General features: G+C 36.0%; 1 protein-coding gene across 1 annotated transcript in view; it reads left to right on the forward strand.

The window, feature by feature from the left end:
• The first annotated feature begins 248 nt into the window (after positions 1-248).
• SLC35A3 (solute carrier family 35 member A3) overlaps positions 249-25382 on the forward strand; it is a 52966-nt gene continuing 27832 nt past the window's right edge. The window contains exons 1-2 of the mRNA XM_012748641.3: positions 249-708; positions 23256-23460. Of these exons, the coding sequence (XP_012604095.1) occupies positions 23274-23460 (187 nt within the window). The 5' untranslated portion in view covers positions 249-708; positions 23256-23273. The remainder of the gene's footprint in view (positions 709-23255; positions 23461-25382) is intronic.

Genomic DNA, 25382 nt, shown 5'->3' on the forward strand with positions numbered 1-25382 from the left:
TCCTCTCCTGGTTAATGGCACTGGGCCCATTTGATGCAACGCTTTGAGTTTCCCTGAGCCTCAAGGTCTCAGTCAGGATGGGAGAAGTGGAAGAACAAGCCTTCTTCCAATTGGTTGGCAGCCTGTGCCAGAGCTAATCTGGTTTGTTTTCAGGTCAATGTCATTTTTAGGAGAGGGTTCGTTTACTTTCAGGATCCGCCTCCCAACTCCTCTGAGTCCTTTGCCCCAAAGGACTTCGCCCTTTCTTTTGCAGTTGGACACCGCGGCCCCATCTGCAAACAGACAACTCCGCAGAGGCCGGCAGCAAGAGTTACCCCCTCTGCCTCGGCCTCTCAGTAGGTGTCTAGCAGGAGGCAGTACGCCAGGCGGCCACGCGACGGTGAAGCAGACACCTGGGGGCTGCCAGCGGAGCAGCCCAGGTGCGTCGCCTTAGGGACAGAGCTGGCAAGTGCCAAGCTGGGGCAACCAGAGCCGAGCCGGGAACGGCGTTTGCCCGAGCCGAGGCGGAAGCCGGAGCATTTGGGGGACGGGACCGCGGGAACCCGGAAACGCCTGGGCTGCACCGAGCTGGCTGCAGCGACGGCGGCGGGAACGGGAGGCGCTGCGGGTCAGCGGTCGCGGCGGACCGGGCGGGCTCGGCAGCCTGGGGCGCCCGGCGGAGCGGAGCCGCGGCCCCCCGTGCGCGCAGCTGGCCGAGCCGCGCGGGAGGTGAGTTCTGAGCGCTCCCGGGCCGGGGCGGGCGTCTGGAGGCCAGCGACTGCGGGGCGGCCCGGGCAGCTCCCTGAGGAGGAGGAGGAGGAGGAGGCGGCGTGCACCGGGGCTGCTGTGAAGTCTGTGTGAGTGAAGGGGACGGTGTCGAAGACCCGTAGTACAGTACTAGCTAAATTGGGGTGGGAGCAAGTGAGGTGACACGTTGTAACCTGGACGAACGACGTGTGGTATGTGCTGGGTGGAGGAGGAAAAAGGGCCTGAGGAGAGGGGTGTGTCAAGCGAATGAAAACGGCCGTGTGTGCCTCAGTCCTGGGCGCGTAGAGCGAAATGACAGTGGAGACACTGGCGGTCAGTCGTTCCTTCAGTGAACGTCCCTCCAGCTCCGGCTCCGTGTGCAGCCCTGCGGTAGGCGTGGATCCACCAGCCCGGGACCTTGCGCTCCACAAGCCGCAGGGACTTCAAAGAATGGAAAGGCTGCCCTTGGTAAGGCTAGTGTGAACAAGGGCTGTCTGAGGTGCGGTGAGATTCCCGTCAGAACAGGGTGTGTGTGTGTGTTTTGGGGGAAGGCGGCGGATTTGAATGAACATATTTATTTAAACCAACTACAGCACCTCACAGTTCAGGAAGGTTAGTTCAAATTAAAGAAGAATATTAAATAGAGTAATGGGCCTTGCTTTAGTAAACGGGTTATATTTCATTGCTTTACAGTAGAAGGCCGACTCCTTTATTATGTTCTCTTAAATGCTGTATTTGAAAAGTAAATATTTTTATTTTTAAAATCAGTGTTAGAATGGTAAAGATGAAATTTGGTACAATTTCTAACTTGGCGCTTTTACTCACTTTCACTGGTAAACTAAGTTTTATTCCTTTAAGGGAATGACTTCTGAATTTACCTTTCTGATCCTAACTTTCCTCCGAAGTGTTGATTCTACTCCTTCATCATCTCAGGCTTAGTTCTTCCCTTTTTCATTCCCACTACCTCTGTGCTAAATAGGCTCTTCTTTCCTCTTATTTTCATTATAGCAATAACTTCCCAACTGGACTTGCTGCCCACAGCCCAGCCCTCAATACTGCTTTGTAAAGCCAAAGGTCTTATGCCATTCTTTGGTCATTCTCTCAGAAACACCCATTGCCTCTATTGGCTTTACAATAAATTTTAAATTATTTAGGGAGGCATTTAAAGCCCTTCAAAATTTGAGTCTGTTCCTGGCTCCTATAAAATCAGTATGGTCTTTTCATCTTTTAAGTTATTACTTTATCTCACATACTATATTTTTTAGCTAAACTAGAGTCGTTAATTTGAATTGTAATTTCTGAACATGCTATATACCTACTTGCCTTGGTCTTTGCTTATATCCTTTCTTCCTACAAGGGAGGTCTTCCTTACTGTCTTGTAGAACTTCTACTTACTCTTCAATGCCTGAAATGCCATCTCTTTCTTATGAAGCTTTTTTTTTTTTTTGAGACAGTCTCACTTTGTTGGCTGAGCTAGAGTGCCCTGGTGTCAGCCTAGCTCACAGCAACCTCAAACTCCTTGGCTCAAGAAATCATCCTGCCTCAGCCTCCTGAGTAGCTGGGACTACAGGCATGCGCCACCATGCTCAGCTAATTTTTTCTATATATTTTTAGCTGTCCAGTTAACTTCTTTCTATTTTTGGTAGAGACGGTGTCTGACTCTTGCTCAGGCTGGTCTCAAACTCCAGAGCTCTAACGATCCCCCGGCCTGGGCCTCCCAGAGTGCTAAGATTACAGGCATGAGCCACCGCGCCCAGCCTTATGAAGCTTTTTGAAATATGAGTCCAGAACATTTTTTCTCTTGTGTGCTGGCCTTTATAAATCTTATAATAGTTGTTAAATTTGCATCATACCATGGTTGCTTGAGAATTTTATTATCCCTACTAGAATGTAAGCTTTCTAAGGAAAGTAATTATACCTTTTAATGTTTCTAGCACATGAGTACTTGAGCACATCATGATATATTAAACTCTTAATAAACATTTGTTACATTAAATCATATAGTGAAACAAAGTCTGTTATAGTGCTCCCAGAGACAAGATTAACTCTTGAGTTGTAATATAACATTACTATAGATTTTTATTAATAATTTTATATTTGAAGGTGCTTTTCTGTTCCATGTTTTAGTACCTCATTTGATCCTGGTGATAAATATTTGAGCGAGGACTGTTATTATCACCTACATTTTATACATAATATTGAAGTTTAGACAAGTCAAATAATTTGCCCTAGCCCTACGTACACTCCTTAGGCTGCCTCAGTGTGTGTATATATATATATATATATATATATACACACACACACACACACAAACACACACACATACACACTCACATGCACACACACATATACATAATTATTATTTTTTTTGATACGAGGTCTCACTGTATCACCTCAGGCTGGTCTTGGATTCCTGGGCTCAAGTTATCCTGGAATCTCAGCCTCTTGGGTGCCTGCCACTGTGCCCAGTTTGCCTCAGTTATATCTGAAATGGATATAATTTGTATCCTCAAACATGTCTTTTACTTAGTAGGGACTCAATAAGTTGAATGAATGACTTGATAAATAATAGAATCAAGGGAAATAATCTCAGTTGTAAACCTAATCTTATAATTCAGTAGCTGTGAAGTATATCTTTTACACTTCTTTCCCTTTCCTGAAAATTTTAGAGAATGAAGTTTCTATTTGATGTTAATTAACTGTGGAATTTTTTTGGTAGAATTGCCAGAAATTTAGAGTGTTAATAATTTGTAGACCTATCTGGTCACTGAAAAGGCTTGAACATCATCAAACCGGCAGTTAATGTGTCATTTGGGGGTATGAATTTATTATTAAAGTTTGGATCAATATGAATTGGTAGCCTAACTGTAGGTTTTAATCCTCACAAAAGCAAGTGTATGCTAAATACATTAAATTTAATTATCCATTAATAAAGGACTATAATGGTTATATATTTTTAACACATTGCCACTAAAAAATTTTTCTTGGGACCATGGTATTTTATGAAAACAGAGTAAAAATTTTGAAAACAAATGGATCCTTTCTAATTTAATGAAAAACAAAATTTTTGACTTCTATTCATTTAATCTATGTTTTTAGAATTACTTTGTCAATATTAATTGTAACAATAAGAACGTCAACAAGATTTTTTTTTTTTTTTTTTTTTGAGACAGAGTCTCACTTTGTTGTCCAGGCTAGAGTGAGTGCCATGGCGTCAGCCTAGCTCACAGCAACCTCAAACTCCTGGGCTTGAGTGATCCTTCTGCCTCAGCCTCCACCATGCCCGGCTAATTTTTTATATATATATCAGTTGGCCAATTAATTTCTTTCTATTTATAGTAGAGACGGGGTCTCGCTCTTGCTCAGGCTGGTTTTGAACTCCTGGCCTTGAGCAATCCGCCCGCCTCGGCCTCCCAAGAGCTAGGATTACAGGCGTGAGCCACAGCGCCCGGCCGTCAACAAGATTTTTATGAACCAACTGCAGGGTTTTGCCCAGGGTTTGCTTCATGAGGCCCGGGCTCAAAACTAGCATGAGTTAAATACAACTCACATGGTAGTTAATGTGTTAACCATTGTTTTCTTAATGTGTTTTGTTATGTAAATTTTAAAGTGTTTGGTATATAAATACGAAAATGAATTTAGAAGCTAGAATGTTACTTAGCTTCTCTACCCAAACTGCCTACCCAGAACTCTTACTAATTTATCATCTATATTGGAGATACCATCTCAAATAAAACCAAAGAACCAGTTTAAGATAAGTTGCTATATGTTTAGAGATAAGAATTTTAATTGAAAAGGTATGCTAGGTCAGGTAGCATAGTAAAAATTAGAGTTAAGGTGAAGCGAAATTTTTAGGTCACTTCAGATAAAATGCTAAGAAATAAGTTCATTCTACAAAGTGTCCACATAGGACTTTATATATACTCTGCCTAGTTTTTTTCTGTGAAAGTTGGATAAGAAGTTTTTTTCTAAATTCATATGTGCTATAAAGCCAATTTCAAACAGCATTTATAGTAGCATTTTCTATCATGAGTAAGTCTTATAAAGGTATTCAATGAATAAGGCATTATAGTATAATAACCACTTTATCTGGTTTATATTCTTCATAAGCACCCTATGAGTTACATACTATTATTTATCCCCATTTTATAGATGAGAGACAGAGAAGTTAAGTAATTTGCTGTAGTTATTAAGTGGTAGAAATAGAATGTCAACTCAGTCTGAGCCCAGAGGTATACTCTTGTATACTGTGGTGACTGACCCTCTAATACTTAGACATACTTAACCACAGGCTTTATTGCAAAAATTATGGATTTTGACTGAGAGAAGTCTTAGTTAATATCTGAACTTTGACTTGTTATGCAAGGCAACCCATACACTTAATATCTCAGAACTTAAGTTTCTTAATCTGTGAAATGAATGATACTTTTACAAATTAAATGAAATTTAAAGGAGATAATGCCTGTAATTCAACTAGCACAGTGTCTGATGTGGTGTAGGTGTTAAAGTTTCTTCTATTAATTTAATTTCTCTTGTATAGGTACAGTTATTAGAAAACATTTAATGACAACCAGTTTTCGGTTTGCATCTGTCTTTTATGTATTACACAGATTTATAAAGAGATTATTCTCCTCTTCTGAGGATTTACATATTGTGTCGTTTATTTATCCTTTTATAAATCCAACTTAGAATAAATGCCTACAACAGGCGCTGGTAAGGAGATGCAGGAAATATGATAAATAAAGAAGGAAGTGTATGTATGTCAACAAGTTAGTCTGATAAAATTTATGAGCGGTATTATAAAAGATATATAGAATGAATGGGAGTTTAATAGAAGGAACTATTCAGTCTGATTGGAAGACTTAGGAAACTTCACTAATAGGAGACCTGTATTTTGAGTTCTGCAAGATATGTAGAAGTTCTAAATGTAGAGAGTGGGTAAGAGTTTTTTCTAAAAGAGGAATATTTGTTGAGAGAATGCATGGAAAAATGTGTTTGAGAAAGGTAATAGTTTATGGCAAGAAATTTAGGTTAGGACCAGATTATGAGGGCTGTTCTATGTGAAGGAGTTTGGACTCTGTCCTCTTATTTGGTAAGGAGTCCATTAAACTTTACAGAGGGAAAGAATGTGATCCGATCTATATTTTCTTAAGATATCTGTTGTATAGAATATAGATTAGAGTCCAGAAAGTCTGAAGCCTGTCCACATCAGTTAGGAAGCAAAGTGACATGAGACTTGAACAGTAAATATTGAACAAGCATAATTAATGTATATGCATATTCTATATAGTTTAAGCTTGCAGTGTATATCAACTTCTAATAATAGAGGTTTACCTAGGAGTGGTTGCAATTTCATGTTTAGAAAGGGTGGTGGTTAAAAACACCTACACAGCATTTGAATTCTAATATTGGAATCTTGTCCTTAGGGGAGGGTGCTAATCTTCCATTAATTATCTAAGGACAGTCAACAGCAGTTTGTCAGACCATAAATCCATGAAAATCTGCTCATTCTATATGTTTTATTAAATTTCAGTTAAATTATTTTCACATTTTTCTAAAATTTTATAGTTTATGAATGTTACAAAGAAAACATTTTATGACCTGTCACCTATTAGGTTTATCTTCAGGCTGAATTAAATAGCTAAACATTATTCTCGATTAACCTTGTATGCTTAAATACCCAAATATTTGAAAGATCATCGGGAAATGCTGGAATCTTGTTATTAATGTTACTGCTTGGGGAGCAGCTCTGTCTTATAGAATAATTATGTTATGTTTGAATTTCTGCATATAGATAGATACCATGTTTCCCTGAAAATAAGACAGAGTCTTATCTTTATTTTTCCTTAAGAAGACACTCCAGGGCTTATTTTCAGGGGATGTGTTATTTTTTTTAAGTATGGTACAACAATCTACATTTATTCAAATATAGTTAACTTGTCTTCTTCTGGAACATCATCATAGTAAATGGCAGTCACAGCTTTCCTTCTTCCCCCTGGGGACACATAATACCTAGAGCAGAACGTCCTGAACCTCACTTCACTGAGGAGACTTTCCCCTCAAAGCCTCAGCTTGCAGCATGCACAGGATGGCCAGGACCTGACAGGGGGAGCCAACCTTGTTGGTGGGGCTGCCCACACCTTTCTGGTCACCTCTGGGATAGTAGCTGTCACGATGGGGCAGATGAGAAGGGCTGCTAAGTGTAGAAATGCATGGGTTGTGCAGATACGCTGTGTAGCCATGCTCATCACTAGGTCTTATTTTCAGGGTAGGGCTTATATTGCGCAAATGCTTAGAAATCCTGGTAGGGCTTATTTTATGGATAGGTCTTATTTTCGGGGAAACACGGTAGTATTTCAGATCACATATTTTGACGCATGAATATCTGAGACTGGGCAATAAATTAAAGGAGTCAACTTGAATAGTCTAGTGTGGACAGAAAGCTTAAAATTGGGAATTTTTTTCTGGCTTATAAGCTTTATATCTGATTATATGTTACTATTATTTCAAGTTATAAAAACAGTGAAAATATCGACAATCTGTATGTTCTCTTGCCTTTTTTTTTTTTTGAGACAGGGTCTCTCTGTGTTGTTTGGGCTAAAGTGCAGTGGTGTGATTGCAGCTAACTGCAGTCTCAAACTCTGGGTTCGAGTGATCCTTCTGCCTTAGCCTCCTGAGTAGCTGGGACTACAGGTGCATGCTAGCACTCCTCGCTAATTTTTCTATTTTTTGTAGAGATGAAGTCTCGCTCTTCTTCAGGCTGGTCTTGAACTCCTGGCCTCGAGCAGTCCTCCTGCATTGGACTTCCAAAGTGCTAGGATTACAGGCATGAGCCACTGCTCCTGGCCTCTTTTGCCTTTATGTCTTTTAAAATAGCAAAGAAATTGATGTTTTCTAAAATTAGCATTAGTAGAAGTATTACTTTGTGACATTGGTCAAGTGTTTACCTTCCCTATGGAAATATTAAACATTAAGTTTTGTGAACAAAATGGGTGGGCTTTGACTTTTCAATGAGAGAAGATTACTAGTGTAATTTCTTTCATTTGGTATCTTTGCTTTGTTACTGAGTTAGGCATTTACTTAAAAAAATTTTTTGTGTGCATACTATGTGTAGTGATTATTCTAGACATTCTTCAGTATAACCCAGTTTTCCTAATAAGTGATTTTTTTACGTATGGAAACTTAATATTAACCAATCTTCCTTTGAAACATATTTAATGCTTTCTGCTTGAATAGACAGAGAATAGGGAACAATTAGATTTTTTAAAAATACAGGCATATATCTTTATATTAATTTCCTGTGGCTGCTATAATAAATTACCACAAATTTGGTGGCTTAAAACAATAGCAATTTATTCTCTCGCAGTTTGAGAGGCCAGAAATTCAAAACCAGTATCAATGGGCTGAAATCAAATTGTTAGTAGAGCCTAACTCCCTCTGATGGCTCTAGGAGAGTATCCATTCCTATCTTCCAGCTTCTGGCACCTGTATCACTAATCTTCAAGGCCAACATCTTCAAATCTTTCTGTGCTCCATATTCTTTTTTTTTTTTTTTTGAGACAGAGTCTCGCTTGTTGCCCAGGCTAGAGTGAGTGCCGTGGCGTCAGCCTAGCTCACAGCAACCTCAAACTCCTGAGCTCAAGCAATCCTGCTGCCTCAGCCTCCCGAGTAGCTGGGACTACAGGCATGCGCCACCATGCCCGGCTAATTTTTATATATATATTAGTTGGCCAATTAATTTCTTTCTATTTATAGTAGAGACGGGGTCTCGCTCTTGCTCAGGCTGGTTTCGAACTCCTGACCTCGAGCAATCTGCCCGCCTCAGCCTCCCAGAGTGCTAGGATTACAGGCGTGAGCCACCGTGCCCAGTTGTGCTCCATATTCTTACTGCCTTCTTCTCTGTGTCTGTATTCTGCTCTTCTTCTTTTTTTTTTAGTTTTTCTAGCCTTATTGAGGAATAATTGACAAAAATTATTTGTATACAATGTGATGAATTAAGCTACATATACACTGTGACATAATTACCTCAATCAAATTAATTAACAAATCCATCATGACACATAGTTACCATTTGTATGTGTTTGCAGAGAGGTGAAGATGTTTAGGACTACTCTCTTAGCAAATTTCAAGTAAATAATACAGTATTATTAACTATAGTTACTGTCGTAGTCTATTTTTTATTGCTATAAAGGAACCTGAGGCTCGGTAATTTATAAAGAATAGAAGCTGTACAAGAAGCATGGCATCAGCAACTGCTTCTGATGAGGGCTTTAGGCTGCATCTACTCATGGCAGAAGGTAGAGGGGAGCTGGTATGTGCAGAGATCACATGGCAAGAGAAAGGGGAGGTGCCCTACTCTTTTTTAACAACCAGCTCTGTGGGAACTAATAGAGCTAGAACTCACTGATTACTATGAGGACAGCACCAAGTTATTCATGAGGGATCTGCCCCCATGACCCAAATACCTCCCATTAGGCCCCGTCTCCAACATTGGGGGTCAAATTTCAACATGAGATTTGGCGACATCAGATTTCCAAACCATAGCAGTCACCATGCTGTACTAGCTCCCCATGTATTCTCCACTTCTGTCTGTCTCTTATAAGTACACTTGTGATGGCACTTTCCACCCAGATAATCTAGGATAATCTTCTCATATCAAGATCCTTAATTTTATCTGCAAAATCCCCCTTTTAAATAAGGTAATGTTTACAGGTTCTAGGACTAGAACCTGATATCTTTGGGGGCTGTTATTCAGCCTAGTTCAATCCTCAAGCATATTTTGATGTACTATGATACAGAGATTATAAAAATATATAGAATATAGGATCCTGAGATCCTGTAAAGTTATTATATAAACTCAGTTTACTTTTTACTTCAGCCTACAATGGAATCAGACTTTAGATTTGGTTTTCAGAAATGTTGACTCTGCTGCTAAATGAGAGGTGGCTTTGTTTTAGGTCAGTCATACAAGCTTTCTGATTCCTTGCCTGGACCTTTGGTTGTGAATTTAGGGCCTCGGGTTCATTATTTTCTTTCTCTAGCTAACTTAAAAGTCATCAGTGAATACCTTTATATCCTATTTCCAATAAAATGTCTGTGTCAGCCACTATTTGATTGCCCAAGGCCTTATCTTAATTATAGGTATCTATGGGTAAAAATTTAATTTACCTCTGCATGATGAACTACCAGTGTTTCCTTTACCCATGTTTCCTTGCCCTAAATTCAGATCTGAAGTCTGATCTGAATAAAAGTTAAGATCAAAGAGGAGAGTGTTGGAGGATTATTGAAAACTCACTAAGCAGCCCTCCTAAAACACTGCTGCATGAAAAGTCAGAGATTTCAAAAGAATCTAGGAAGCTGGCCATGTCCTGCGGCTAGCATAGGATCATGAAATACAGCTGGTGGGAAAGTTTATGGAAAGCTGTCACCTCTGCATAGCATCTTTCTATGTTCACAGTGAAGAGTCTGGTGGAGGGTCTGGGCCCACTGTTGCTCAGTAGGGTCAGGAGTTGAGAAGAAGAACTGACCTACAGCAGGGAAGAGTAAAAATAAACTGGAACCTGCCAGCACTTTTGTTTCTATCTCACCACATTTAACACTGACAATCTTCAGAGAGTAATGGCTGTGGCTTTACTTCTGCCTTCTAAATCTAGTGCAGATTTTGTTTAGCCAGTCCTAACCCAGTACCATGCAGAGAAGGGGTTTCTGGGAAATGTTGTTTGAGTTTAACCAAGTTGACCAAGTATATAAGGTACCATAATTTCCCTTTAATATTTCCCTGTTGCACCCCATATTTTCCTGTTATAGAAGTTTATACACTTATACCATTTCTTGAATTATTTGAATAAGTGTCTTTCATGCTAGAGAATAAGCTCTATGGAGAAACAGATTGTCTTGTTCATCATTATGTACCCATTGCTCATCACAGTGCCTGACCATAGTGTGTCTTAAATATTTGATGGCTGATTGCTACTTGGACAGTTGCGTGATACCTATATTTTCTTACTTCTGTTCCCAGTCATCTTAGTTTTGAACCATTACTAATGATCAGTGCCTGTGGTCCCTACCTGGCTTTTACACTAGTCTCTGTTCTTTGTGGAATACCTTTTACTCCTGCCTTTAGCTGTAAGTAGTGGGAAACGGCCATAGCAGAAAGTGGTATAACAGAATAGTGTGGGGCTGGGGAAATGGGAGAATGGGAAGCACCACACATTGGAAGGGGATGTTAGAGATATACTTATTAGGTCATTTTGTTTTCCAAATCACTGACTTTCTGTAGAGTACCATAATACTGAAAAATTTTTATCTAAAAATTAGAATGCAAATAGATTTTATATTTGTATAGTTGAAGAAATATTTGAATGCTATTTATTTTACTTGAATGTAGGAATGAAAATTCTGCAGTCTGAAAGAGCAAGTTAAAAATTGACAGTGCTGTAACTTACTTACGCATGATATTGTCTTATATAAACAGATATCTGACACCTTGAGGAAGAAAGGAAAGGAGAAACAATGAAGAGTTGTTTAACTCAGAATGTACAGGAACCTGTAGGTGGTAAAGAATTCGTTGTTAAGTGTTGAGTAAGATTTTGCTTTTCTCAACCACTGAAGGGAGCTAATCAGTGGAGGTTATTGTTTATATCATAGAAACAGAACTATAGTGTAAATTACTTTCTATTCATTTTTTTTCACTTATGTAAAAAATAAGATGTTTTGATTTTCCGCAGGATTATTGTGGATTTCAAGTACAGCATATTGTTGCTCTTCTTCTTGAGTACTGTATCTACTTCTGAGGTAGTTAGAAAAGAAGATATATAAACACTGGTGTGAAAAGTACAGTCAGTTGTGATGAAAGTAATTCGTCACTATTTAGTATACAGTTACAGGTTATAGTTTTAAAATTTTGGCATCATGGAAGATAATGGACAAAAAATTACAACTGGGCTCAACATTGCTGTATGTATTTACTTTTTCTGTTCATTTACTGGGAAAAACCTTATGTTTGTTTTTTATACCAGTAGTTATTTCTGACTGGTATACAATGTTTATTTGCATAGCACTTTGTAACTTGTATGTTTTCATAATACTCTATTATCTCATTAACCTCTAGTTTATACTAGACTATTATACTAAGGAAGTATATACTAAGGAAGAACTAGAGTTTAGAAACTATAAATATAGCTCATTCTAAAAATTATAACTTAGATAATTAATATCTAAGCTAATAATATAGCTCACTCTAGAAATTATAACTTAAATATTTAGCCTGTTGATTTTACAATAGGAAAATTGATTTACAGTATATGGTAGATATTAGGTAATATTTTAAAAGGTATATGCATTTTATTACAGTTTTAAAACATTGACTAAGCAGTTAGTTTTTTAGAACTTTTAGTGGTTAGAGACATATCAGCAAAATATGGATATTGTCTTAGAATGATAGACTTTATACACAGACCTAAAGATTATATAGACTATACATTGGTAAATCACTGGAGTAAGTGTAGCAATATTGATTTTTTGGATTTTGCTACAAGAACTTATTCTATCTTTGAAAAGATGAATATTAATTATTAAAATATAATGTTTTGAATATTTCAGAACTTGGTGCATATGTGTAATGCATTTAATGATGGTGTAAATGACTAATTCCTCAGTTATCTTGATTAATTTGAGGGTAAGGGTGGTGGTAGTAGTGTGTAGTAATGATACATAAACATTATGTAATATATATATTTTAAAACAGTTAAACTTGTGAAGTTACTTAGAATTAGCTGGCAAAGCTTTGTAAAAGCAAGGATCTTTGGAAGCTACTTTAATTAAAATGAGGGTAATTAGCATAAAATGTATTATAGTTTCTGGTGTGTTTGAAAACCTTTTTTCTTTAAGACTATTAAATTATTACTGGCAATATCTTTGAATTTGAAATAAGCTTACTAATATTTTTTGTATAAAATGCGAAAGTAAATTCTAACCAAGCCATCATCCAAAGTCGTCAAATACAAATGAACAGAGCTTAGATGAAGTTTTTTAGTACCTTTTTCCCTTGAGAGGTGAAAAGAAATTTAAAAGTAATAAAACTCAACTTTATAAATATCAAACACCTAAGAATTCAGAAGAAAAGTAGTAATTAGAAAGCAAATACAAGATCTATTAAAGTGACTAACCAAATCCTGAAATATTCCTTGCGCATAGGAATGTAAAGAACTTTTAGAAGTACTCGCAGTGTGATTGTTGTATCAAATCAGTGTGTTTGTAGTATATATACTTATATGCAAAGATTATAATTATATATTGTTATTATGTAATAGTTTCCTATATGTTATATGTCACTAAATAGATATACTCAAAGTTTACAATTCACAAATTTAGACATGACTTTTAGAAGAAAGGTGAAATTGAATTAATAGAATTGTGTATGTGTGTGTGTGTATGTATATGTGTATGTGTTTTAGAACCGGAAGGGAGGGGATGAAGAGATTTTGGTTAATGAGTACAAAAATACAGTTAGGTAAAATAAGTAAGTTTTAGTATTAATAATATGGTAGAAAAATTATAGTTAACAATAATTTATTGTATATTTCAAAATAGCTAGAGGAGAAGAATTTTCCCTCCAGCACAAAGTAGAGATAAATATTTGTGGTGATGAATATCTTGATTATCCTGATTTGATCAGATCATTACACACTATACATGTATCAAAATATTACATGTGCCCCCCAAAATATATGCAACTATGAGATATCAATAAAAAACACACAAACAGTAAGAACTGGAAAAGACCTGAGAAATTGTATAAAATATTAAATTTTAGAAAAATACTTCTTCCAGTTGTCATATAAAAAAAGAAAAATAACTTAAAAATGTGTGGTTTATATAATATTTAGAAACTACTTGTTGAAAAATTTTAAGACATAAAAAGGAAAAGAAAAGGGTCCTAAATGTTCATCAGTAGGAGAAAGAGTAAATAAAAGGTCCATTCATTTGATGGAACATTATAGAGTTGTTAGTAGCAATGAACTATGTCTATATATCAACACATATGGCAAAGCAATGCTGAATAAAATAAGAAAAATGCCAAATAATGTATATAGTTTGATGCTATGTATGTATATTAAAATAGGGTTTATAAGTTTATCTATATACATATATAAAAATATAAAAATTTAAAAAGTAGATTACAAATATATACTCCGAATTCATGATAATTGATTTCTCTGGGGGAAGAGGAAAGGAATAGGACTTGGAGTTGTGGATTAAAGTGGACTTTGCCTTTAGTTGTAATTTTATACTGTCAACCTTAATGACAAGATTCAGGCAATATAATTAAGAATTGAGTTTCAGCACAATGTTTGAAGATAGCCACCCTGAGGACACAGACTCTAAAAAGATGGGATCAAACTCTAAAAAGATGGGATCGGTGCTTTGAAGTGTAGAGGTTGAGGGTTGTTTATATAGGCAGGTTCTGGGGAGAGTTAACATGATTACATCATACATAGTTAGTATGTAGTTATAGCAATTTGATTGGTTATAGGCAGTGTTTCTTTTGGGGGGAAAGGTATATTAAGCATTCAATATTAAGGATGTTGAATAGTCAGAGGGTCTTTTATCTCAGTCTAGGGTGCTTCTATCTCAGGGCCATCTGGTCTGAACTGGGACCAAGGAAATAAGGAAGGAAGTTAATCTATAGCAAGAGGTCTGTAATTAATAGGTTGGACTCCCTGACTTGGTCTCTAAAGTCAGTCTTCCTTTGGGACTAATAACTTTTAGAAGCCCAAAATAGATTATTTTTTTTCTTTCACAATACTTAGTAATATCATTTTAAATTTTCTACATTTTTCACATTAAGAATATACTACTTTTTAAAGTAAATAAAGTATAAATGCTATTAAAAAAAACCCAGAACAAACAAAAACAAAAAACAAAAGCTGTCAGAATGATGTCATTTACCCAGTGATCAAGAAGAATGCGTTTTTCAGGTCATCTAACTTTTGACCTTGTTATAAATCTGAGATCCTCACTGAACCCTGAGTAGGGTCAGGGAGCTTAGTAACTAGGCTCCTTAAAGGAATGTGTGCAGTAATTTGTTGACTGGTTTTTGACAATAAATCATGAAAACATAAGGTTTTTGACAGTAAATTGAATGAGGCTACATGTGTGAAAGACCTAGCACAACTTTTTCATGATTATTCATTTGTAAGTTTCTTGTAGGAAATTTTTATGAAACAAAGAGTAATCTGGAAATGAGAATTGGAGACACCTGAAAGGATAAAAGGGAATTAGGTAGTAAGAGGGGAAAAAAAGTGTAGAAAGGGCCGGGCGCTGTGGCTCACGCCTGTAATCCTAGCTCTTGGGAGGCCGAGGCGGGCGGATTGCTCAAGGTCAGGAGTTCAAAAACCAGCCTGAGCAAGAGCGAGACCCCGTCTCTACTATAAATAGAAAGAAATTAATTGGCCAACTGATATATATATAAGAAATTAGCCGGGCATGGTGGCGCATGCCTGTAGTCCCAGCTACCCGGGAGGCTGAGGCAGAAGGATCACTCGAGCCCAGGAGTTTGAGGTTGCTGTGAGCTAGGCTGACGCCACGGCACTCACTCTAGCCTGGGCAACAAAGTGAGACTCTGTCTCAAAAAAAAAAAAAAAAAAAAAAAAGTGTAGAAAGGACTGAAATTAAATCTTATACATGAAATCGTTTTACATTTGTTTTCCATTATAATGGGAACATATCATAGACTTTCAAATGAAGAAACAATATTCTTATAAATTATACAAGTAGAAGATAATCTTTGTTCTGGCTGACTTTGTATTTATGGATTTGCTGTGCATTTATGATGAATGTTAAGTAACTAAAGTTAAAACTTAGTTTTACCTAAACTGTGTTCCAAAACCAAACTATGTATTTGTATAATCTTAGAAATAATAGCATCTTTATTATTTTCATTTTGAGCTTATTCTGCCATTAGGAATAATACAGTATAAATTAAATTATAATTCTTTATAGGTAATCTGGTACAAGTGATTATTTGTTTGCATATATTCTACTTTCCAACTTTTTAAAAAATATACATTATAATAGACACGCTTGAAACTCTGACTCCAGGTGAAAAGTGGGGGTCAAGGCAACATATGTAACCTAAACATTTGTACCATGATATGCTGAAATAAAAAAGAAATAGACTAAGAGCATTATTCAGAACTGTATTATCATGGTGAATGTTTATATTGATGCATATGTTTGAGAATGGAAAAGCAGAATTGTTAAAGTGTACCTTGGCTTAGACACTGCCCTTTATATTTTCATTTGAAAAGAAGTTAGAGAGCATTGCTGTTATAATAGGTACCTTATGGTATTGGTTGCTCAGAATAAACAAAAGACTTCCTTGAACATATTTGAAATCATTGTTTGACATTTTCCAGGATAATTAGATGCCTCTGCCAAATATAGATTGCTGGCAACTTATTCTGCTTCCATATAGAAAAAATTCCAGGATGTCCTGGAATTTTACAGTAGCATATGGGGTAGCTAGGGAGCCTGATATTTAACTGTATAAACTGGTATTTCCAATTACTAGTCATGTGACCTTGAACAAGTCATCTAACTTATTCATTCACTATTTTTTTCATTTTTAAAATGAAGAGATTGGGGCCGGGCGCGGTGGCTCACGCCTGTAATCCTAGCTCTCTGGGAGGCCGAGGCGGTGGATTGCTCAAGGTCAGGAGTTCGAAACCAGCCTGAGCAAGAGCGAGACCCCGTCTCTACTATAAATAGAAAGAAATTAATTGGCCAACTAATACATATAGAAAAAAATTAGCCGGGCATGGTGGCGCATGCCTGTAGTCCCAGCTACTTGGGAGGCTGAGGCAGAAGGATTGCTTGAGCCAGGAGTTTGAGGTTGCTGTGAGCTAGGCTGACGCCACGGCACTCACTCTAGCCTAGGCAACAAAGTGAGACTCTGTCTCAAAAAAAAAAAACAAACAAAAAAAAAAAAAAATGAAGAGATTGGATGATTTCTAAAGAATCTCCTACCTCTAAATTGCTGTAATTTTATTTCACGTTAGGATTCTTTTGGTATTGCAGATTTACAAAAATGGGATAGATGATTGATAAGGAAGTCTGTATTCTTTTCTTTAAGCTTGATCCTTTATATTTAACAAAGATATATTATTCAATTTTTGTCTCTGAAATTCAAATGAAATGCTTATGATCATTTTCCCCAATAATTATGTATATGTATATATATATGTGTGTGTGGGATTTTGTGTGTGTATATATATGCACATACATGTTAAGTGGTAAATATATATATTTCACCATTAAAAATTTTCTTATTATATTCATGGTGCTGCATTGTTTGTGTTTAGGACATATTCAGCTGAGGGTAGGAATTGCCAAATTTAGTAAGCTAGACTTTGTGCCTTCAAGAATAGGTCTCTCTGTAACCATGGTACTTAGCCTAGTGTAGGCACTAAATAATGATTTTTGAATCTGTTTGAATATGCTATTACCATATTGGCAATTAACAAAAAAGGATCATATATAGAACCATAGACTGTGGTAGCTTTGTAGCTTGGTTGTGAGAGCTCTAAAGATATATACTGTAAAAGGGTTCATAGTCAAAGAATTTGAGGTGGGAGATGGAATCATGGAAAGGATAGAGGTGGGATGAAGAACTGACTTAAAGAATGTCCTTGGCATTAATCCAAAGAAATCAGAACCAGAATCAAAGTTCTGAGAAAGGCCTGGTGAGAAATGCTACTATTTGGTATGTCCTAAATTTTTAATTTTAAAAATCAATTTTATTGAGTTTTAATTTACATATAATAAAATGTACTCATTTTAAATGTACAGTTCAGTATATTCATATAATCATGTAACCACCACACAGAATATTTCCATCACCACCAAAAACCCTTTGCTGTACCTTTGCAGTCAACCCTCAACCCCAGCCTTTGGCTGCAGGCAACTGTAAGTTTGCATCTGTCACTTGAGTTTAGTTTTGTCTTTTCTAGAATTTCATATAAATGGAATGATATAGTATACAATTTTTGTACATTTTTTGGCTTATATTTTTGGACATTATTTGGAGTGTTTTAGTGTATATCAATATTTTCTACCTTTTTTACTAGCTGAGTAGTATTCCATTGTATAGATGTATCACTGTATGTTCAGTAATTCGCCTATTGTTGGGCATTTGGATTATTTCATTTCTGCCTGTTACAAATAAAGCTCCTATGAGTACTCATGCACAAAGTATTGTTACGAACATGTTTTTTCAAATTTATTGGATATGCCTAAGAGTGGAGTTGCTAGGTTGTATGAAAAGGTGATGCTGTTGTTTTCTTTTAATAAGGAACTACCAAATTTGTTGTACCACTTTATCTTCCCACTAGCACTGTTGAGAAATCTATTGATGTATAGTATTAATTTGTATTTCTCTAATGTATTGAATGCCTTTTCATATGCTTATTAACTATTAAATTTTTTAGTATTAAAAAAGTTTTAAGTGATTTTCAAATTATATTTTTATAATTGTAAATAGTAATTTTAAAATTGTCAAAGTGCTTTGTTTCATTTCAAAATGTTACAGGGGTACAAATCTTTTTCACTATATGTATCAATCTTGTTATGCCTGAGTCAGGGTTATAAGTGTGCCCATCACCCAGATAGTGTTCTTTGTACCTATTAAGTAAGTTTTTGCCCATCCCCACCTCCCCCCTTCCCCAGTGCTTGATTTTCACTGAGTTTTACTTGCCTTTTTATACATGTGTGCTCATGGGTTAGTGAGTACATGTGGTGTTTGTTTTTCCATTCTTGCAATACTTCACTTAGGGTAATGGTCTCCAGTTCCATCCAAATTGTTGCTAAGGGCCTTAATTCATCCTTCTTCATGGCCAAGCAGTATTCCATAATATACATATACCAAATTTTGCTAATCCACTCATGAATGGATGGGCTCTTGGGTTGATTTCATATCTTTGCAATTGTGAATTATGCTACAATAAACATTTGAGTGCAGGTGTCTTTTTGATAAAATGACTTCTTTTCCTTTGGGTAAATCCTTAGTAGTGAGATTGCTGGATCAAATGGTAGGTCTACTTTTAGTTCTTTGAGGAATTTCCATATTGTTTTCCATAAAAGTTATACTAATTTGCAGTCCCACTAGCAGTGTATAAGCACTTCTTTCTCTCTGCATTCATGCCAGCATCTATTGTTGTTGGACTTTTTAATAAAAGCCATTCTGCCTGGGATAAGATGATATCACATTGTGGTTTCAGTTTGCATTTCGATGATAATTAGTGATGTTGAGTATTTTTTCATACGTTTATTGGCCATTTGTCTGTCTTTATTTAAAAAGCTTCTGTTTGTGTCTTTCGCCCACTTCTTTTTTCCTTGCTGATTTGCTTGAGTTCTTTGTAGATTCTGGTTAGCCTTTTATTGGATATATAGCTTGCAGGTATTTTCTCCCATTCTTTAGGTTATCTATTTGCTCTTCAGAGTATTTACTTAGCTGTGCAGAAGCTTTTTAATTTAATCAAATCCTGTTTATTTTTGTTGTTGCTGTTACTGCCTTTGGTGTCTTAGTCATAAATTCTTTGCCTAGGGTGATATCTAAAAGAGTGTTTCCAACATTTTCTTCTAGAATTCTTATAGTTTCATGCCTTACATTTAATGCTTTTATCCATCTTGAATTAATTTTTCTGAGTGGTGAGAGAGATGGATCCTTTTTCATTCTTCTGCATGTGGCTATCCAATTTTCCCAGCACCATTTATTGAATAAGGTATCTTTTCTACAGTGTATATTGTTGTCTGCTTTGTCATAGATCAGTTGGCTGTATGTGGATGGTTTTATATCTGCATTCTCTATTGTGTTCCCTTGGTCTATGTCTCTATTTTTGTGCCCATATCATGCTATTTTGGTTACTATAGCCTTGTAGTATAGTTTGAAGTCTGGTAATGTGATGCCTCCAGACTTGTTCCTTTTGCTTAAGATTGCTTTGGCTATTTCGGCTCTTTTCTGGTTCCACACTAAGCATAGCATTATTTTTTCTATATCTGTGAAATATGATGTTGGTATTTTGATGGGGATTGCATTGAATCTGTAAATCATTTTGGGTAGTATGGACATTTTAACAATGTTGATTCTGCTGATCCATGATCATGAGTATGTTTTTCCATTTGTGTGTCTGCAATTTCTTTCCTCGGTGTTTCATAGTTCTCTTTGTAAAGATCTTTTACCTGTTAGGTTAAGTATATTCCTGGGTATTTTATTTTCTTTGTAGCTATTGTGAATAGTATGGAGTCTTTGATTTGACTTTCAGCTTGACTGTTATTGGTGTATAGGAATACTACTGATTTGTGTACATTGATTTTGTAACCTGAGACTTCGCTGAATTTATTTATCAATTCCAGGAGTCTCTTGGTAGAGTTTTGGGGTTTTCTAGATATAGGATCATATAGTCAGCAAAAAGCAATAGTTTGATCTCCTCTTTCCTGATTTGGATACCCTTTATTTCCTTCTCTTGCCTGACTGCTCTGGCTAGGACTTCTAGCACTGTGTTGACTAGAAGTGGTAATGGTGGGCACCCTTGTCTTGTTCCAGTTCTTAGTGAGAATGCTTTCAACTTTTCCCCATTTGGTATGATGTTGGCTGTGGGTTTGTCATAAATGGCTTTTATAATCTTGAGATATATTCTGTCTCTGCCTAGTTTGTTGAGAGTTTTTATCATGAAAGGGTGCTGATTTTTAGCCCTGATTTATCTTTATTAATGAAATATCTTTTGCCTATTTTTAACTCGGGTTGTTTTTCTTTTACTTATTGTATTATTAGAGTTCTGTATATATTATGGATATAAAGATATTGTCAGATATACATATTGGCAATATTTTCCTCTGTAATGTTCCATTAAGGGTAGAGGTTCATTGTTTTAAAAAAATGCAGACATCTCATTGTTCCACATCTATACGCCTAAAAGGCTGTCCTTTCTCTTTGGAACTTTTGTTAAAAATCATTTGATCAAATATGTATGATGTAATGAACTGAATATTTGTATCCTACCTTCTTCCTCATTCATATGTTGAAATCCTAACTCCCAATGTGATGGTATTAGGAAGTGGGGTCTTTGGGAGATAATTAGGTCATGAGAATGGAGCCCTCCCCTTCATGAATGAGAGTGGAGCCCTCAGGAATGAGATTAGTGCCTTTATATAAAGAAACCCCTGAGAACTCTCTCACTACGCGAGGATACAATGAGAAGACTGACATCTGCAAACACAGAAGAGGGGCCTCACCAGAAACCTACTGTGCTGGCACCCTGATCTTAGACTTCTAGTCTCTAGAACTGTAAGAAATAAATCTCTGTTGGTTATAAGCCACCCAGTCTATGATATTTTGTTATAGCAACCTGAACTAAGACATATGGATCTGATTCTAAACTGTATTCTGTTCCATTGATCTATACTTTTGTCCTATGTCAATATCAGTTTTGATTACTATAACTTTCTAGTTAGTATGGAATGTCAGTAGTTGAACTCTTTGAACTTTGTTTTTCTTTTTCAAAATGGTTTTGGTTGTCTAGGTCCTTTGTATTTCCATATTAATTTTAAAATCAGTTTGCCAGTTTCTATTAATACCGAAAAAACCAGTAGGGATTTTGCTTGGGTTTGAATTGTATCTTTAGATAAATCTGAGGCAAGGAATGTAATCTTGAGTGGGGAAGAAGCCAGCTGACCACATACTCTGCATTAAGTCCTTCCTTGAAGAACAATCAGGATAGAGCATCTCTATGTCTAATTCAGTTATGGTGGTTGATAGTGTTCAGATTTTCTATATCCTTACTGAGTTTTTTTGTCTATTCTACTTATTACTGAGAAAGATAGGTTAAAAATATCTAATTATGACTAGATTTATCTGTTTTTGTCTTTAGTTATGTTAGCTTTTGCTTTATGTATTTCAAAGCTATGTTATAAAGCACATATATATTTATAATGTTTGTATTTTCCTGATATATATTGATATTGACTATTTTTTTTTCACCTGGAAGTCCTTAACATTTCTCCATGATATTGACTATTTTATCACTATGAAATGTCCTTTGATGCTAGAAATCATTCTTATGTAATCTATTTTGCCTGATATTAATAATGGCCCCTCCAATTTTCTTATAGTTATTTTTTCATTATATATCTTTTCCCATACTTTTATTTTTTAACCTATTTGTATCTTCATATATGTGTCTGTTGGAGTAATACTGAATTATTTGAGGGAAAAGATACAGACTTTGTGACTATTATTATTGGAGGAAGCTGGGCAAAGGGTACATGAGAACTTCTGTAGTATTTTTCAACTTCTATATGAGTCTAAAAATTATTTTGCATGTTTATAATGTTGTTGCTGGGGATGTTTGTTTGTTTTTTTGTTTCGAGACAGGGTCTTGCTTTGTTGCCTGGAATGCAGTGATAGAGTGTGCTGTTGTGATCATAGCTCACTGCAACCACATGTTCCTGGGCTCAAGTGATCCTCCTGCCTCAGCCTTCCAAGTCTGGGACTATAGGCACAAGCTACCGTGCCCATCTAAAATTTTCTGTTTGTTGTAGAGACAGGGTCTTGCTCTTGTTCAGGCTAGTCTCAATCTCCTGACCTCAATTAATCTCCCTGCCTTGGCCTCCCAGAGTGCTAGGATTACAGGTGTGAGCCACTGCACTCAACCTGTTGCTGCATATTTAAGATAGCTTCTTTGAAATTCTTCTCTTATAATTCCAACATCTGTGTCATTTCTGCGTTGTTGTCTATTGATTGTCCTTACACATCCACGTTGAGATTTTTTCTGGTTTTGCGGTATGATGAGTATACTCATTTTGGGTTGTATCCTGGACATTTTGAGTATTCTATTATGAGACTCTGGTTCCTTCTTAAATCATCTGTGTTAATAGACAGCCACTGGGGAGGGAGGAAAGGTAATGCCTCTTACTGACATTCACCTTGTATAGGACAGGAATGGTCCCATAGTTCCTGTGCTGCAACCCCTGGGGGGGGGGGTGGAGGGAGGACCATCATCTCTACTCTCATTTGCTACAAGGATGGTCACCAGGACGTCATCCCACAGCTTACACAGTATCCAACTGAAAGGATTTCGTCCTGTAGGACTGCTGTCTTCCCAGTCCTTTGGTTAGAGAGAGTAGATTTTTCTTGGGGATTTTTTTGCTGCTGTTGTTGTTCTATGCCTCTTGACAGTTCCAGGTTGTGAGTTGTTGTAGCACCCATGGTGGCAAAAAATCTTCAGGGAATTCATTACCTAGACATTGCTCAAGACCTGAGGTCTCAGCCAGTTTGTCTTACTTTCTTCACATTTCAAAGTGTTCTGGTAGTTGCTTTTGGTCTTTGGTACAAGGTTTTTGGTTGGAATTAGCAGGAAAAACTGGGAGGAATGTGCATATCCTTGTCTGGAAGTTGGTGGTTTTTAATATACTATTAATAATTTCTTTGTGTTGCAATTTTATTTATTTGCCCTGTTTATTTTGTTTTTCAGGCAAATGAAGATAAAACAATGTCTACCAACCTAAAATACCTTTCCTTGGGAATTTTGGTCTTTCAGACTACCAGTTTGGTTCTAACCATGCGTTATTCTAGGACTTTAAAAGAGGAGGGACCTCGTTATCTATCTTCTACAGCAGTGGTTGTTGCTGAACTTTTGAAGATAATGGCCTGTATTTTGTTAGTCTACAAAGACAGCAGTAGGTATCTAGGTTTTTTGTTTTTAATCAATGTAATTTATTTAGTTTACATATATACGTAAATGTATATTGATAACTATACATTTGAACTCTTGCATTATCCAATGCTCTAGTATTAAGGACATTTTGGTATTCTAAAAAATTTATTAAGACAGTTTAAATCTAGTAATAAAGGCATTTTATCTTAATCTGTATCATGATTCATGTCTTTTACTTAATGCTGTATTTATGAAACATAGTTTCTTGCATTTATAATAATTTGAGAATTAGAGTAAATTTTATAATTATGTGACTGTTAGAACTTTAGAGGTAAACAATAATTCTTTGCTGAAGTAAAGGCTTTCTATTTTATTTGCTTATTGATTAGTCCAATAGTGACTACTTTTATATAGTTTTTAAAATAGTTTCATTGAGATATAATTCACAAACCATATAATTCACACATTTAAAGTGTACAATTTAATGATGCTTTGATGTATTCCATTTTTAAACTTTTTAAATTGTGGTAAAATGTATATATATAACATAAAATTTGACATTTTCACTGTTATTAGTGTATAATTCATTGACATTAATTACATTCAGGATATTGTTTGTACCACTGTTTCCAAAACATTTTCATCACCTCAAACAAAAACTCTGTAACTATTAAGTAATAACTCTTCATCCTTCCTTACCCTCAGCTCCCAGTAACCTGTAATTTACTTTCTGTCTCTATGAATTTATATATTCTAAATATTTTGTATAGGTAGAATCATATGTTTGTCCTTTTAGGTCTGGCTTATTTCATTTAGCATAATGTTTTCAGCCCATGTTGTAACATGTATCAGAACTTTATTCCTTTTTATGGCTGAATAGTATTCCATTGTATGGATATACCATATTTTGTTTATCCATTCATATGTAGTTGGACGCTTGGGTTGTTTCCACCTTTTGGCTATTGTGAATAATACTGGCATGAACAATGAGTAGTGCTGCAGTAGATGTATAAGTATCTGTTGAGTGCCTACTTTCATTTCTTTTGGGTATATATAGGTATGGAATTGCCAGGTCTGATAATTCTATGTTTAACTTTCTGTAGAACCATCAAAGTATTTTCCACAGCAACTGGACCATTTTACATTCCTGCCAACAATGTACAAATGTTATAATTTCTCATTCCTCACCAACACTTGTTTTTCATTTTTTTTAAAAAATTATAGCCATTCTGACAGTTGTAAAGTAGTGTCTCATTGTGGTTTTGACTTGTGTTTCTCTATGACTAATGAAAATAACTTTTCTTGTGCTTATTGGCTATTTGTATGTTTTCTTTTGAACTACATCTGACATTATTTGCTAATAGATTGGATATGCTAAGATCAGGAAAAAGGAGGAATCCAGTTTGAGGAATAACTCCTGGATTTTTAGGTTAAATTACTGGGAAAATGAGTACTGCAATGAATGATATAGGAAAGATAGATTCAGGAGAAAATTAAGGCTTCTCTTTGGACCTTATTAAATTTCAGACACCTATAAAACATCCCAACTGAGATGTCAATAGAGTCTATGAATATGGAAATCAAAGATTTATCATTTTAAAGTTAAGCATTGGATGAGATAACCTAGTATATATTAGAAAAGAAGATCAGACTGAGCTCTGCCACATTCCCAATATTTAGAGGTCAGATTTAGAAGGAGGAATCAACAAAAAAAGACTGGAAAGGAGTCACCGGCAAGATAGAAAGAAAACCATGAAAACATAATAGGAAAACTGAGAAAGTATTGTTTTTGCTTTTTAGGTGTAGACGAGAGAAGTATCCACTGCATTTAACATTGTAGAGCTAAAGATATCTTTGACACAAATAGTTGCATTGTAGAGAGATGCAGCAAAACCAACATTCAGTGAATTAAAGCACAAATAAATATACCATGCACAAAAATAA

This window comes from Microcebus murinus, chromosome 2 (genome assembly GCF_040939455.1).
Source record: "Microcebus murinus isolate Inina chromosome 2, M.murinus_Inina_mat1.0, whole genome shotgun sequence".
NCBI lineage: Eukaryota > Metazoa > Chordata > Mammalia > Primates > Cheirogaleidae > Microcebus > Microcebus murinus.